The sequence below is a fragment of the Octodon degus genome, unplaced genomic scaffold, assembly GCF_000260255.1.
Source record: "Octodon degus isolate 3935 unplaced genomic scaffold, OctDeg1.0 scaffold00076, whole genome shotgun sequence".
In the NCBI taxonomy this organism is placed as follows: Eukaryota; Metazoa; Chordata; class Mammalia; order Rodentia; family Octodontidae; genus Octodon; species Octodon degus.
Window position 1 is genome coordinate 10,302,830 of NW_004524652.1, and position 16,242 is coordinate 10,319,071.

A 16,242-nucleotide genomic window follows, 5' to 3' on the forward strand; every position below is an offset into this window, starting at 1 on the left:
CTTTTTTCTTTTGGCAGAACCAGGGATTGAACTCAGGCCCTTGCGCTTGCCAGGGAAGCGCTTATTCCACTGAGCCATCGCCCCGGCCCCCTGGCTCTGCTTTTTCGGCCTCCTGCGGCTGCATACAGCTCCTAGCTTACAGCACCATCCGCCACTCCAAGTCAGAGCTGGCGTGAGCCGGTCTCTCCCTACCCCATGTCACTCCCCCCACTCTAAGCCTCCTGGCCCAGGGGACACCAGGGCCATCTAGGTAATCCAGGACCACCTCCCCAGCCCTGGTCCTTGCAAGTCTGCCAGGAGTGGCATCCGGGTCTCCTCTGGGCAGCAAAGAGAGGCACTAGAAGTTCCATTTTGGGGGACTACTGGGTACCATCCTAAACTTAGGGTGCTCTCAGCCTCTATTGCTGCAAGGACTAAGGCTGGAGCAGCTACCTGCCTCGGTGCTGGGGAACAGGAGAGAGAGGCCGGCAGAGGGCCCAGGGCAGGTGGGGAGGAAGCCCGGGCTTCCAGGGAGGCTAAATTCCACCCTCTGTCCTTCTAGCCAGCGCCTCTCTTCATGACCCCAGGCCATCAGCTGGACAAGTTCATCAAGGACTTTCTCGAGCCCAATGAAGATTTCCTATGTCAGATCAGGAAAGCTGTCGACATCATCTGTTCATTCCTCAGAGAAACTTGCTTTAAGTCTTCACCTACCAAAGTCCAAAGGATCATCAAGGTGAGCATGCCCCTTCTCCCCAGGGCGCTATGAGAGGGGAGCCAGGCAGTCACCCCAGTATCCGGAGGAAGGGGAGCCTGAAACCATGGCGGTGAGGACTCCAGTCTTCAGTGGGGCTCTAGTGGGCCACCTCTGCCCCCAATGGCCCATTTCGTGGGCTGCTGGCCTTCTGTAGTGCTGTAGGCCATGACGAAGCCTCTCTCTGGTCTCTATCTCTGCATTTCAATCACCTTCTCCTTTATGGGTCTCTCTCCTCTTCTCTCTGTGATACAGGGCATATGACATATAATGGCCACCAAATAATCCAGATCACAGAAGGGAAATTTATCAATCCCAATTTGGTAGGGGTCCAAGGTGCCAAGACTGTGTTCCTTAAAATGGAAGAGTGAATTCTAGGAGCACTGGACGTTAAGAGTAGGAAGAATTTATTGAGAGAAAGATGGCTTCTAAGGGGACAGAAGGAGGCTAGAAAGTGGATTACAAGTGACTTGTTAGGGTCACAAGGACATGAGGTGAATTGCCTTGAGGCACATGATCTGTGAGTTTGTGCCCGACCTGAGCCCTGGGCAGGACCTGTTCCCAGAGTCTGGAGGATGAGCCCCTGTGGTACAGTCCCTGGGAACTCTGGACAGGGGATAGACGAGTGGGAGTTACTGTGACTCTGCTTCCTGTCTGCCCAGGGGGGGTCCACCGCCAAGGGCACAGCGCTGAAGACCGGCTCAGATGCCGACATCGTCGTGTTCCTGAGCTCACTGAAGAGCTTCCCCTCCCAAAAAACCTACCGGAGCGAAATCGTCCAGGAAATCCGCACGCAGCTGGAGGCTTGCCGGCAGCAGCACCAGTTTGAAGTGAAGTTTGAGATTTCCAAATGGACAGCTCCCAGGGTGCTTAGCTTCTCCCTGAAATCCCAACACCTCAATGAAAGTGTGGACTTCGATGTGCTGCCTGCCTATGACGCACTGGGTGAGGCACCCTAGACCCTGGCTCTGGGGGAAGGAGGTGGGAAGGGGGCAGAAGGGAGAGCCTGCTTGGGGCTCAGGGAAAGGCTGGGGCAAATGCATGCCTGTGGGGTCCAGAGTCCCCGCGGTAGTGGTACTATGCAGCCGTTTGTGCGAGGCTCACCCCTGTCCCTCAGTTAAGGATCCATGGCAACCGGGGCCCAGCTCTTATCCCTGCCCCCCAACCAGTGTCATCCACAGTATGCCAGAATGGGGGGCGGGGGCAGAAGAACTCCATATGCATGCGTAGACAGAATCTTCAAGTAATGGGGAAGGAAGGGAAAAAAACGGATGTGGGAAGGAAGCATCGTGAAGCAAAAACACAGGAAATCTGGGTTCTTGCCTTCAATCTTAGCGAACTCCAGAAATGCAGTTCGTGGGTGACAGGTACATCTTGGTGTATGAAAAGAAACAAAAGCAGTCAGAGCAGCATTTCTAAGTCACAGTCACGGAGACCTCAGGAAAGCCCCTTTCCTGTGCCTGGTCCACAGTAGCCCTCAGAAAGGGAACAGTAGCGTCAGATGAAAGCCAGCAAATGTTTTCAGTAAAGGGGAAGACAGCAAATATTCTTGGTACCGGGGACCAGATGGTATTATTTATCACGACTGCTCAACCACTGCTGTGGATGCAAGCCACGCGCAGCACACGAACCAATGCTGTGGTGGTGCACCACTAAACCTTGGTTGTCTGAAATAAGCAGGGCACCAGATGTCACCCAGGGTCATAGCTGGTGAGCTGGAGAGACGGGTACCGAGGGGTCTTCCTGCGCTAAGGACAATCTTCCATACCTGTGTTCTGTATTGGCTGAGCATGCGAGATGCTGAGTGCAACGGAGGAACTAGAGCTTCATCTTATTTCCTTTTAGTGGAACCAAATGCAAATAGCTTCCATAACTGACAGCTTCCATATCAGACAGACAGAACAGGCACAAACCTACTTTAACAACAGCATATACATTCACATAGACTATATGCTTTAAAAAAAATTTATTGCTCTGAAGATGACTCTCGTATCTTAGGTGTTAGAAATTCAATTATACAAGTGTGATTCCAATAAATGTCCCAAAATTAAATTTATTTACCAAGAATTTTTTTTTTTTTTGGTGGAACCGGGGAATGAACTCAGGCCCTTGAGTTTGCCAGCCAAGTGTTTATTCTACTGAGCTATCTCCCCAGCCCCCAAGAATGTTTGAAACTTGTTAATGAGTATATATCTTAAGATATAGGGCCATGGAGATAGCTCGGCAGTCTAGGCACCTATCTGGCAAGAGCAAGGACCTGGGTTTGATCCCCAGTACTGCATGCTGTGCTGGCCCTGGAACCTGGGCGTACCTGTGTTGGCCATCGAGTCCTGGGCATGGTGGCGCACACCTGTTATCCCAGCGCTGGGAAGGCTGAGACAGGAAGATCACTATGAGTCCAAGCTGCGTAGCGAGACCCTGTACCAAATAAATCAATAAAAGATTTTTCTTAAAGGTATAATGTAAATATCTCCTCCATGCCAGGTCCAGGAAAGTCCACCCTTTGGGCCTATGAAGAGCTCATCAATGTGTACAGATCTTCAGACATCATCGGGGGAGAGTTTTCTACCTGTTTCACAGAGCTCCAGCGCGACTTCATTCTTTCCCAGCCCACCAAACTGAAGAGCTGCATTCGCCTGGTAAAATACTGGTATAAACAGGTATGGCCATCTGGTTATCGGACTTACCGGTAAGGGGTCCCCACAGAGCCCGCATGTATCACATGCCCTTCATGCCCAAATTCTCCCAAGCTGCAGGCTGGGCCACTTTCGGGAACCTGCGAACGTCCAACCCTGCGTATCTCTATAGCACCCCCACCACCAAACCCCTTTATTTGGGTGAGGTGTTCAGTACCCCCTACCATCCAAGCTGCTATATGTGGCTTATTTGGCCCAACAGCTTATCAGGGTGCCCAGATGGGCTGCCCACTGCTTGCTCTTGGTGACCAAAGCCCGTGCTGTCTCCCCAGAAGTCAGGCCAAGCTCAGGTGGGCTGGGGCAGCATCGCCCATGGGGAGCCCTGCTCTGCGCCAGCACACGGGGTTGTTTCTGAGCCTCTCATGATGACAGCAAGCACAGGATCCATCCTTCCCCTGTCCTCTCCCTTACTGAGGCCATCTCATGCCCCACTCTTTATTCAGTGTGAAAAGAAAATGAAGCCAAAGGGATCCCTGCCCCCAAAGTACGCCCTGGAGCTGCTCACCATCTATGCCTGGCAGCAGGGCAATGGGATGGAAGATTTCAGCACTGCAGAAGGTTTCCGGACGGTCCTGGAGCTGGTCACAAAGTATCAGCAGCTCTCCATCTACTGGACCGACAATTACAACTTCCAAGATGAGACGACAAGGCAGTTCCTGCTGGCCCAGCTCCAAAGGACCAGGTGCTCTGACCCCGGCCTGCTCTTCTGACATAGTCTTGTTTCCTTCTACATGGGATCAGTGGCCAGGACCTCCCTGGCTCCTGCCTGAGTCACACCTGACATGAAGCTGGGGTCAGGGCCACGGTAGCCATAGGACAGCTGAGTGTCTCTGGGGAGAAAGCCGAGGGAGTGGAGGAAGTGCTGTTCAGGACAGTTCATAAGTCGGACTCATTTGTAAACCCAAAAAAGTGAGTCTCATCCACCTTTAACATAAATGTATAATGAAAAGCATAAAAACATACATAAATACCGTGAATTAGCTAGTTTTACTTGTACGGTTACCTTACAGTAAAACTTGAAGGCTACTTCTGCGATCTCTTCACATTTAAGAATGTGCATAAGGTGAGGTCCGTTCATACCTGTGAGAACTCACAGCTCAGTGTTTCTAAGTCGAGGACTTACAGTGCTGCAAGTTTAACCCAGAACCTGCACAGTGTCCCTAGGCCTTTAAAAAAGAATTATTTCTAGACAGAGTCTTGCTAAGACACTAAATTACCCAGAATGGGCTTAAAACTCTTGCCCTTCCAGGTTCCAGAATGTTGGAAGATGCATGCACCATCTGTAGTTTACAAGGATTTTGGGGGGAGAAGGTGGGGCTGGCTCAGGCTGCCTTAAGTTGAGGCCTGGTAAGGCATGTAGAGCTGGGGATCAAACTGCAGCCCTCTAAGCCTGACTTGAAGCAGGTGCTTAAACAACTGAGCTAACTCACAGGTGCCCTGTCACCTCTAGTTTAGATCAGCTTTGATCTGCCTGGAACCTGTAAGGAATCTCAGCACCCAGGCCCAGCACCTCCAGCAGGAAATGAAAAGGATGGAAGGCAGAAAGGAACACAGCAGAGAAATGAGAAAGCAAGGCCCCCTGGGAAGCCCCCACAGGCTAGGACCTACTTGGCAACATTGTTCTTCATGCTTCGCTTGGAGCTTTCAAAACTTTGAAATTGAGTATATTTGAATTAGTGACAGCTCAGATATAAGGATGCTTTGTTTTATTGCGGAAGCCATAAATTTGGAAGAACTCTAATTCCTTCTAATCTCTCTCTTAGGCCCATAATCTTGGATCCAGCCGAACCCACTGGTGATGTGGGTGGTGGGGACCGCTGGTGTTGGCACCTTCTGGCAAAAGAAGCGAAGGAATGGTTTTCCTCCCTCTGCTTCAGGGATGGCATGGGGAACTCTGTCCAGCCGTGGAAAGTACCAGTAAGTGCTCTAAAAGAGGCCTGACCCGCACACCGCTTCACAGCAGGCTTGACTCGAGAATTTCTCCTGCTACGACCATGCTGAATAATTCAAAGAACAAAAAACTGAAGTGATCGTTGCTGAAACAATGGCTCCCCTCCCCTAATCTGTTACAAGTGATCCTGAGGCCGAGACCCCAGGACTCACGCTGCAGGGAAGTGGAGCTTTCTCCAGGACGGAAGGGTCCCCAGCATCAGCCGCAGTAACAACACATGGGGCTGCTTGTGCTTCACTGGGCATGGGATGGGCACTGTGAGGATGCTGAGGTGTGTCTTTGGTCTCAGGGTCCCCTGGCATCGGAGACCTGGCTCTTTCTGGCTGTGGGCTTTGGCGTCACATTCCTTAGTTGGTGGCTTTGGTACTCATGGCCCACACTGCAGCAGCAGCACCTCCAGACGGTGAACCCAGGCAGGATGAACAGAAGGGGGAAAGATCGGCAGGACCAGAGCACAGGGATTTTATCAGACGCTTCACGCAGGAATTCTTCCACTTCACCTCCTAGAATGAATTACTGTGTGGCTGCAGAGAGGGCATGACAATGACCGTGGATATGGATTGGGTCGGTCACTCGAGACTCCCGGCCACCCCCTCCTGGGGTCCCCCTCCTGCCAGGCAGCCCCTGGGCACCCCACCATGGTGCATCCCCATCCGGGACTCTGGTCCCTTCGCTCACACCCCCAGCTTCTTTCTTTAAAGCAGGCTTTCTCAGGCTGGGACTCTTGACATTTGAGGCCAGATGCTTCTCTGCGTAGAAGCGTCTCCTGCACATTGTAGGACATTGATCCCAAGCCTCATGTCTCAATGAGGGGCTGAGGCAGCAGGATCACATGTTTGGCTCAACTCAGTGAGACCCTGCTTTAAACTTTAACATTTTGACATTCAATCCCCAAATCAAAACAAACAAAAAATGTCAAGGAATTGTCTCACGTAATCTGGGGAGCACCAGTGTCCTCAGGCGAGGACCCCTCCTTCAGACAAGCCCCTCTGCCTTCAACCATGGGTTCAGCCCACCCATCAAGACCGGCACTGTTGAAAAAACATCCAGAACAGGGTCTGCGGCTGCAGTTTCCTTCCCAGATGCAACCCCCAACTTGAGGGCAAGGGGGGCTGCATTCTGTGCACCTGAAGTCAGCACCGCTTAGGGAATGTCGCTTCTCTCTAGACGATGCAAGGCCCACGAAGCAGTGGTGCTAGGATCGATCCTGTGGCCATTCAGATCCCGTCAGACAGAAGTCATTTCCTGGGATAGCAGTGCTGGAAGAAACAGCCAGAGCTCGGCCACCGGCTGCTCCCAAAGGTCATCCCACAAAGGAGACCCGAGCTCCACCACACACACGCACACGCACGCACGCACGCACGCACGCACATACACACCCTGACGCGCTGTTCCCACCTCCTCTTCCCTCACTTCTCAGATGTCATGGAAGCCAGGACGGCAAAGCCCTTCCCGGAGCCCCTGCCCTGGGCGAGACCTGCCCGCGAGAGCAGCTGCTGTCCTGCAGCGCTGAGGGCACCAGCTCCCGTGCCTGCTTCTGTCCTCCCAGACACCCCGCCCGCTTTCCTTTCAATCTCACAACTCGCTGTGTTCCCCACGCGAGGCCCTCACTCGGCCTCCGGCGCCCAGCACTCTGAACTTGGTCTCAGAATCTTCCGTCTCCTCTTCCGCCTGCCTCTTCTTTTCTTCCCTTCTGTGCACAAACCCTGCTCCTCCTGCCCAGGAAGAAGGCCCCAGCAGGGAGCCAGCCACCTCCTTCTGCCTGTGGGCCCCAGAGGCTTGTCTGGCAATGGTTGCTTTGCCTAGCTTAGCCCACTGCCTGCCTTCCACCCAGCAGGGTCTCCCTAACCTAAAAGCTCTTTCCTCAGCCTCTAGCTTCAGATACTTGGAGGTCCGAGTGCCTTAACCTCAGAAGCCCTGACTTAGGGTTTTATTTTCATTGCTTCTATAAGAATAAAGAACATATCTGGCCTTTCTGCCCAGTTCCTAACACATGACCTTAAAACCCATGGCGTTTCCTGGCCCAAGCATTTTTTATCTTCCTAACGAGCCCCTTTTGACATCCCTGTGATAGAACTAACAAGGTGATGGTGTGGGCCCACGAGGCATTTCCAGGGAAGGACTTTCGGTCCTGCCCCCAAAAGCTGCAGGGAGGAAAGGGGGGTTGGAGATGAAGTTCAATCATGGCCAATGATTTAATCAGTTGTGCTGGAATGATGGGGCCCCAATTACCAAAACAAGAAAGAAGGAAAGAAATAAAATGAAAGGAAAGAAAGACTCTGGATGATGACTCTGGTTTGAGAACATTCGTGTTGCTAACCTCCCCAGCATCTCTTTAGGAAAATAGCGGAGTCCCGTCTCCATGGAGACAGAAGCTCCTGCCCTCAGGGCTCTATGTACCTCTTCTCCTATGTGTTGCTCACTTATATCCTTTCTAATAAAATGGTGATTGTTAGCACAGCTCCCTCCCGTGAGTCATCCCTGCGAGTTATTGAATATGAAAACTCACCATGAGAAACCCTAAATTTGCAGCCAAATGAAACAAAGGGGCAAGTAGCCTGGGGCGCCCCCTTGTGGCTGGTGGCTGATGCAAATGACCTGACGGAGCTCTTGCTTTTAGGCCTGTGGGGTCTGCACAGCTCCAGGAGCCAGAGTCTAGCCCGACTTGCAAACAGGCAGCTGGTGTCAGAGGGCTGCTGCTGGAATGCACCACTAGTCTTGTCCAGGACAAAGGCAAAAGAACAAGACTGAACTGAGATTGAAAGTGCAAAGGGCTGGTGAGATAGCTCAGCAGACTAAGCACCTACTTAGCCAAGTGCAGGGACTGGGGTTCGATCCCCAGCTCCACACGCTGCACCAACCCTACCCCTGGGCACGCTGAGCCAGCTACCTGGACAGGGCACAGTGGTGCACACCTGTAATCCCAACACTGGGGAGGCTGGAAACAGGAGGATCACTGCGAGTCCAAGCTGCATAGTGAGACCCTGGACCAAATATAATTTGAAAAAGAGAAAGAAAGAGTGAGCAGGAGTGAGCAAGCACGATAGGACACCCTCTAACCCCAGTGCTCTAGGATGCTGAGGCAAGAGTGAGTTTGAGCCTACTTTGGGCAATTTAGCAGCACAGCAAGACTCTGTCTCAAAATTTTTTTAAAAAGGACTGGGAGTGCAGCTCAGTACAGAGGCCTTGGATTCAATTTCTGGAACCTAAATGAATAAGCAAATAGGAATAAAGTGAGAATTCACAGCCACAGGAAGACAAGAAGAGACCATTTCCATGTGTCACAGCAGTGCCTCCCGGCATCCAGCAGATAGATTCATTAAGAGCAGAGAGGGGCTGGTCAAATAGCTCAGTGGATTAAAGCGCCTTCCTAGGCAGATGCAGGGGCCAGGAGTTCGATCCCCAGAACTGCTGTGCTGGCCCCACCCCTGGGGCGCCCTGAGATGGCAATTGAGACTGGACGTGGTGGTGCGCGCCCGTAATCCCAGCACTTGGGAGACTGTAAACAGGAGGATCACTACGAGTCCAGTCTACACAATGAGACCCTGTTGACTCTGCAGACCCTGTCCTAAATACAAAAAAGGGGGGGAGGCTGGGGAGATGGCTCAGTCAAATAAGTGCCTGCCTGGCAAGGGCAAGGTCCTGAGTTCAATTCCTGGTACCACCAATAAATAAATAAAGAGCAGAGATAAGAAATTTCACAGTGGTCAAGAGTGTTGATCATCACTAGAAGTAGCTGCGAGCCAGATGTGGTGGCACACATCTGTAATCACAGGAAGCTGAGGCAGGAGGATCTCCATGAGGACAAAGGCAGACTGGGCTGCACAGTTCAAGGTCAGCCTGTACGACATAATGAGTTCCTGTCCCAAACAAAAACCCCAACAATAATAACAGAACACCAACAACAACAAAAACAGACATAACTAGGGCACTAACGCTTTCTTAGAAAAATCAGCAACGAATGGCAGCAAATAGGAACCAATCTTTCTTATATTTCCAGATCCACAAGCTGCCATGACTGATGATAAAAATAGGATTTTTTTAAACAGAAGAGTTTCTATTAACTAAATACTGAGAGGATGACAACATTGGAAACACTGTTCTGCAGTCGCTGATGAAGCAAATATGACGTAGGCACAGATTACCCTCGGATGTGACTGTTTAGTGAAAAGCTGGTGGGGAGTGCTGTGACCTCCTAAACCTCAATAAGTCACAGCATCAGAGAGAGAGAAATTATAGCTGCTCAGGGTGCAACCAGGTGGAAGAACAGTGCGTATGCAGCCTGCACGAGGCTGCCAGGAGTACCAAATATAATATGGTCTCACTATGCAGCTTGGACTTGAGAAAGAAAAGAAAAAACAGGAGAACGCCAGACAGATGGGTGGCCGTGTGCGCTCAGAGCCACAGGAAAGGGGAGAGCCAAGAACTCAGCGAGAAGCCAACTAAGCGGATTGAAAGGTCAGGACCCAAGGCCTGTGCTGCACGCACGGTTGCCCTGGCAACCAGGTCCCACTGCTGTTGAAGGAAGTAGCTGTGATGAGAAGCAGGGACCCACAGCGAGTGGCCAGTGGCCCAGGAGGAGGCTGGGAAGAGGTTGAGCAGCGGGTATCGAACAAGGTCCAAGGTCGCCAGCGCGGCGAGTCTGTGGATAAAAGGGTCTCTGCACCCTGATGGCAGGGGCTACCACGCCCTACCCTGGGCTTCTCTGCCAAGTCCGGTCAAATCTGAGTAGGGAGCCAAAATGGGAGGGGGGATGAGAGCCCCTAAAATTCACAAGCTTCACACCACTCGGGCAAATCACACACTCTCTTTGTCCACCAAATGCTGCTTTCCTACATCAAGGCATGACTGAGCCTAATTACAGAGTTTGTAAAACTAGAAAAGTCCAGGACTACAATTTCAGGAGATGGCTCAGTAGAGTAAATGCTTGCCTGGCAAGCACAAGGGCCTGAGTTCAATCCCTGGTTCCACCAAAAATAAAAATTAAAAATAGACTGACAATGTACACACACACACACTCACACACACACACATGTGTGCACATACATATATATACATGCACATAAATATATAGTTTCTGTGCTAATTTTTCTACAAAAACTAAAAACTACAGAAGCTGAGTGATTACTTTGAAGTGATTACTGGGATAGACAGAGGGGCCTAAAAATGAAGGGAATCTTAGCTTGCAGAACAGCACTTGTCCTGGGTGCATAACTTTCATTTTTATTTTAAATAATCTTTTCCTTTTAAAACACTAAAGACAATGGAGTTGTTTTGTTTTACTTGGTGTAAATTTTTTAAAAACCCCACACTTCTATAAGATCAGTAAGGTGCACCTCTAGAGACATAGTTGCAGCTTCCCATAGGAGAGAGTTTTGTCTGGTTGAACGTATTTCTAAATGACTCTTGGTTTTTTTTTTTTTGATTAATCACCTGGATTAACAACCATCTTTGACCCCAGAAATACATTCTTTAATATATGTAATATATATGTATGTAATATAAATATATTATTTGTTAATGGCTTCATAATGTCTTGTTTTATGACAGTGTAACAATATATTTTACCACATTATCAAATCAAAAAGTCTTCATCGATGCGGCCAACCCGCCTACACGTGAGTATTGGCGTGCTCAGCGCCGTCACAGTCACCTGTGGAAGAAATCTCTTGCCAGGCAATAACAGCAGGGCCACTGCCTGACAGGGCAAAAGCTACAGGGACCCAGGGAAACACAGAAATCGGCGCTGATAATGTCGTGGCCAACTGAGTAGAGAGAACTATTAGGTGGAAATACAGGCAGCGAGCCAGGGCTGGGCCCTGGAGGGAGCCAGCGGGGACACAAGAAGGCTTGCAGCTGTGGGGGAGACAGGCCCCGCCCTGTGGGCCCACCTCAAGACAGATGAAGCAAACGCACCCACAGACCTTCCCAAGGCTGGATATCAGGGACTGATATTCTAAATAGGTAGCAAAAAAGCCAGGAAGAGCCCCTGTTCTGTGTTCATGCCTGCTGCTTGCGGCGTGACTCGCCTCCCCATTTGATCGCGATTCAGTTAATTTTACCTGAGCAAATAGACTTGTAATCTTGTTGGTTGACCACAATTTTGTCCCATCCTGACCACAACTTTTGGCCCATGTTCTCTGCCTTAGACCTGCCTCATCTTGTGGATTTGCTCTAGAAAAGGCAGACTGTGGGGTCAGGGAGATGGTTCAGTAGAAAACACGCTTGCCTGGCAAGCGCAAGGGTCTGGGTTCAATCCCTGGTTCCGCCAAAAAAAGGCAGATTGCTGTGCAACCAGGTCGGTCCCCTTCTGTCCGTCTCTTGCATAGAAGCTTTTTTTCCCTTAGTAAATACATTCTGCTCTTAACTTGTTATTCCTAAAATTCAGTCTTCTATATCAATAATAGGAGACTTCAGCAGATCTCTCAAAAAAAAAAAAAACAAAAACCAAGACAACAACAACAAAACTAGGGACTGGAGAAATTGCTCAGTGGAATAAGCACTTCTCTGGCAAGTGCAAGGGCCTGAGGAGGAGGGGGCAGCCATGGAGAGGGCAGGATCCAAGTGTGTTGTGAGCATGTGTGGACATGTATGGACATGTACGGACATGTCACAGGGAAACCCATCATGCTGAACATTAACATGCTGATGAAAACAAGTTGGGGAAATATCTTATATTCCCAACATATTCTTTAAGATTGGAGCTAGGGAGACAGCTTGGCGGTCTAAGCACCTGCCTTGCAAGCTCAAAGACCCAGGTTCAATCCCCAGGACCACACGGTATGCCGGCCACCAAAACCAGGCATGGTCGCACATGCCTATAATCCCAGTGCTGGGGAGGCTGAGACAGGAGGATCACTACCAGTCTGAGCTGCATAGCGGGTTGCTGTACCAAATAAATAAATAAATATTTTAAAAGTTAAGAAAAGAAGATTGGTTTATTGTAAGAAGAGCTATTATTAATGAGAAAGGCAAACCGTAGGGATGTATATTTAATTTTAACTCACAGAATATACCTTCCAAAGCAAACAAAAAATTCACAAGAATTAATCACAAGTTGCATGCTCAATAATAATAGAAATACTAATTATAATAACAATAATAAGAGCATAATTTTGGCATAATTTAATAAAAGCAGAAATTATTAAGAATTTTGGTGGGCCAGGGATATATTCAGTGGCACAAGTGCAAGGTCCTGAATTTGGTTCCCAGTACAAAAAAAAATGTTTTACACACGTATGTAACCTGGAAATTTTAAAAATTTTTATTATTAAACAATTCTTAGATTGAGAGAGGAAATAGAAACCAAAATTACTGAATTTCTAAATAATAATTATAGTCTCTGGGGGCATCTTTAGCACAGTGATCTAAGAGAAATACAGAAGTCTTAAGGAGTTTTATTAAAAAAAAAAAACCCACAAAGGTCAATTAATGAAAAAATTCCAGGGCCGACAAGATAGCTCAATGGACTGAGCACTTGTTTAGGCGAGCGCAGGGGCCAGGGTTTGATCCCTGGCACCATGTGCCACGGCGGTCCCACGCCCTGGGTGTGCTGAGCCAGCGACAGAGTCCGGGCGTGGGGGCCCACGCTTGTAATCCCAGGACTAGGGAGGCTGAAAACAGGAGGATCACTAGGAGTCCGAGCTGCATAGTGAGACCCTGCACAAAAAAAGAAAGAAAGATCCCAGTTGGAAGTTCAGTAAAATAAAGGAACAGAACACCATAAAGGAACCCTAAAGAAAGTAGGAAGAAGGAAATTTTTAAAAAGCCAAAATTAATGAGGTAAAGAATGGAAAAACAATACACTCAATTAATAAATTAAAGTCCTGCCCCTCAAAAAAACAAGATAAACAAAACATGAGCTAATGTTGTTATGAAAAAAAAATAAATAAATAAGAAATGACAAGGGGAAACAACTATTGGAACATTTAATATTGTAAGAGGCTGCTCCATCTCTACACAAATGAATTTGAAAACCTAGATCAAATGGATGATTTCCTAAGAAAATAATAGCTGGTCCCATTAGAAAAGTTCAACAAATCTGTTTCCATAGTAAAGGTAGGGAACATGAGTAACTATCTCCCCAAACAGGGCCAGACAGTTTCATAAGAGAATTCAGCCAAAACTTCAAAGGCCAAATTCCTCAAAATCTCAAATAGTCTATATGCATGGTCCTGAGTTCAATCCTTGGTACTAAATAAATAAATAAAGTCAGGTTTAAAAAAAAGAAGAAGAAAGAAAGAAAATTAAAAGACTCTGAGTGTCATTTCTCAGCTACCAGGGCCAGCCAAATAGCTCAGTGGATTAAAGCTCCTGTGAACAGGCGCAGGGACCAAGGGTCCGACGCCTGGGCCTGCTGCGCCAGCCCTGCCCCCAGGGCATGCTGAGTCAGCAATTGTGACTGGGCGTGGTGGCACATGCCTGTAACCCCAGCTCTTGGGAGGCTGTAAACAGGCGAATCACTATGAATCTGATCTAGCAGTGAGACCCTGAACACCCTGTAGACCCTTCCATTTCTCAGCTACCAGTTTGGCAAAGCGTGATGGGCAGCGCCGTCCTCTGTGGGAGTCGGGCTCCTGGACCCTGGTGAGGAGGACGCCGGATCTGCTTCCACCCTCTGGAGAACATCTGGGGACGCAGGGCACACTTCCGTTAGAGCGCACGTGTCGTCTGTAATCCCACTCTGGGAATCAGTGCTGACCTAGCCCCACAGTCTTGGAGGCTGGGAAGTTAGGATCAAGCCACCAGCAGATCCGGCGTCCATCGAGGGCCCGCCTCCTCAGGGGCCGCTGCGGCATTCCTGTGAGCTCAGCCGGTGATGAGCAAGGCCTCGGGGCCCTGCTCTGGGGCACTGACCTCCTTCCTGAGGGTTCCACCCTCGCGGCCTAATCGTGTCCCCAGCCCCTCCCCTAGCGCCATCACTTGGGGGTTCAGCATCGACATATGGATTTGGGAGACGTGAACTGCGGACTGTAGTGACTTACACAGTCCTGCACAAGGGACAGGCATGGACACGGTGAGTTCTCCTTGGATGCGTTAAGTCAGAAGCTTGTGAAAAACAGATTTCCGAACTTCATCCCCAATTTACCTAAAAAGAAACTCCAGGAAGGGCCCCGCACCGTCCCTGCCGGTGCCCAAGGATACTTCCGACCCTGGAGGACAGGAGGCCCGTGGCCCCGCATGGCAGTGGTAGCAGGGCCACTCCGAAGGGCTCCCTGTGACCTGGTCCCCTTGCTAGCACCACCACCTTGGATATGTCCTCCTCCTTGTGCATTGCCTGACCTTGACTTTGCTGCTGATGACCTGACCTGAGAATGTCACTTCACCGATGCAGCTCTGAGAATACTGCTGGCAGCCTTAGGTCAGGAGTGAGATCACAGCCCCAGCCAACACTTTGATTCAACTGAAGAGACAGAAGCTCCAGCTAAGCTGGGCCAGGATTCTCCGCCCTCAGAAACAGTGAGATCACAGACCTTGTTGTCTCAGGCCAGTCAGGTTGGGAGTGACTTGTTACACAGCAGTAGCTGACTAATACAGCAGCCTAAGCAGAGTGAAGGACGGCAGTAGGGGAGGCTTCAGACCAGGCACTTGAACTAAGCAGAGGTGTAGGGAGTCCGTGCATCCTGAGACTGTGGCACCAGGGGCCCAAGGCATGACACCCGCATCTCAGCCAGACAAACGGGCCCACATCCCAGGGACAAAAAGAAACAGCCAAGAACCACCAGAAGGGCCACTGAAGGTCGTGTGGGCAGAACCTCAGACATTTCAGTGGACCCCAGGTTCACCCAGTCCCTCTTTAGCACTGCAGGGGATCCCATAGTGGAGGCGGGGAGCCCCAAGAAGAATCGAGGTGGAACTGTCCACCCTAAGCAGAGGGAACCTGGGAACAACACTAGGACCAACTGACAGCAGTAGAGCTGGCCTTGCTTTTTACACGCCTGAGGGTGCGGCTGAGTCAGCCCCGCCCCGCCTCTGCAGGCATGTGGCCCTCGGTCACCACGCAGACGAGTGGCACAGACCTCGTCTCCTCGCTCTGCAAAGTCAAGACCGCCGGAGGATTTGCACCATGACGAAAGATCTGATCCAGGGCTCACTGCGCAGAAAAGCAAACCGTGGCCTAGAGAGGGGAAGACAATGGGCCAAAGTCAAGGTCACCAGGCGAGGAAGTGGCTGGGTGGGGACCTGCACCCGTGCTCCCCCGTCCAGCCTTGGCGCCCTCTCTCACTGCCTAATCTACCTCCACACAGCAACGCCGATTTCGAGGATTTTGCAGCCCCAGGGTGAAGGACTTGCGGTGAACCGGAGCCTCTCTGCGGCCAGCTCTCATCCGGAAGGCTTTCTCTTAACAACCAGATGCTGCAGTTGCTGAAACGCCATCACTACCAACAGCTTTCCGCGGATTCACAGACAGGAGGAGAAAGCTATGAGACCCGGGGCTGGTTTCCAGCTGCTTCCTGCTCTCACTTCGTGACAACGGGTTGCTCAGGGCAGGGTCACCCGGGTCCGCCCAGGGAGCTTATGAGTCCAGGGCTTACCCGAGGAGCTGCGGGGGGAGAGGGGGCGCCCTCGCCTCCTCCTTTCTCATTCTTTTGCTCCCCTCTTGCTCCTTCTGCGCCTACTTTCCTGCTTTTTGCAGCTGGCTCTTGCTGCCATCTAGTGGTCTTAGAGAGAATTACATGTGCCTGAGCCGGAAGCGGGAAGGTCCCAGAAAATCACCAGGCTTCACATCCTTGTACTCCAATGTCCATAGCAGTGTTATTCACATAAACCAAAAGGTGGGAGAGGGGCTGGTGAGATGGCTCAGTGGTCTAAAGCACCTACTTAAAACAAGCTCAGCAAAGCACAGGGACCACGGTTCAATC

The 16,242-nt window shown here is 50.3% G+C and overlaps 1 protein-coding gene across 2 annotated transcripts in view; it reads left to right on the forward strand.

The window, feature by feature from the left end:
- Oas2 (2'-5'-oligoadenylate synthetase 2) overlaps nt 1-16,242 on the forward strand; it is a 33,902-nt gene that overhangs the window by 9,327 nt on the left and 8,333 nt on the right. Inside the window, exons 6-11 of one of the 2 annotated variants that reach the window (XM_023720553.1) lie at nt 542-715; nt 1,396-1,678; nt 3,218-3,393; nt 3,873-4,111; nt 5,193-5,346; nt 6,548-7,014. In XM_023720553.1, the coding sequence (XP_023576321.1) occupies nt 542-715; nt 1,396-1,678; nt 3,218-3,393; nt 3,873-4,111; nt 5,193-5,346; nt 6,548-6,634 (1,113 nt within the window). In that variant the 3' untranslated portion in view covers nt 6,635-7,014. Of the gene's footprint in view, nt 1-541; nt 716-1,395; nt 1,679-3,217; nt 3,394-3,872; nt 4,112-5,192; nt 6,181-6,547; nt 7,015-16,242 lie in introns of those variants that run through there. The other variant, XR_002822067.1, reaches the window with a different exon arrangement.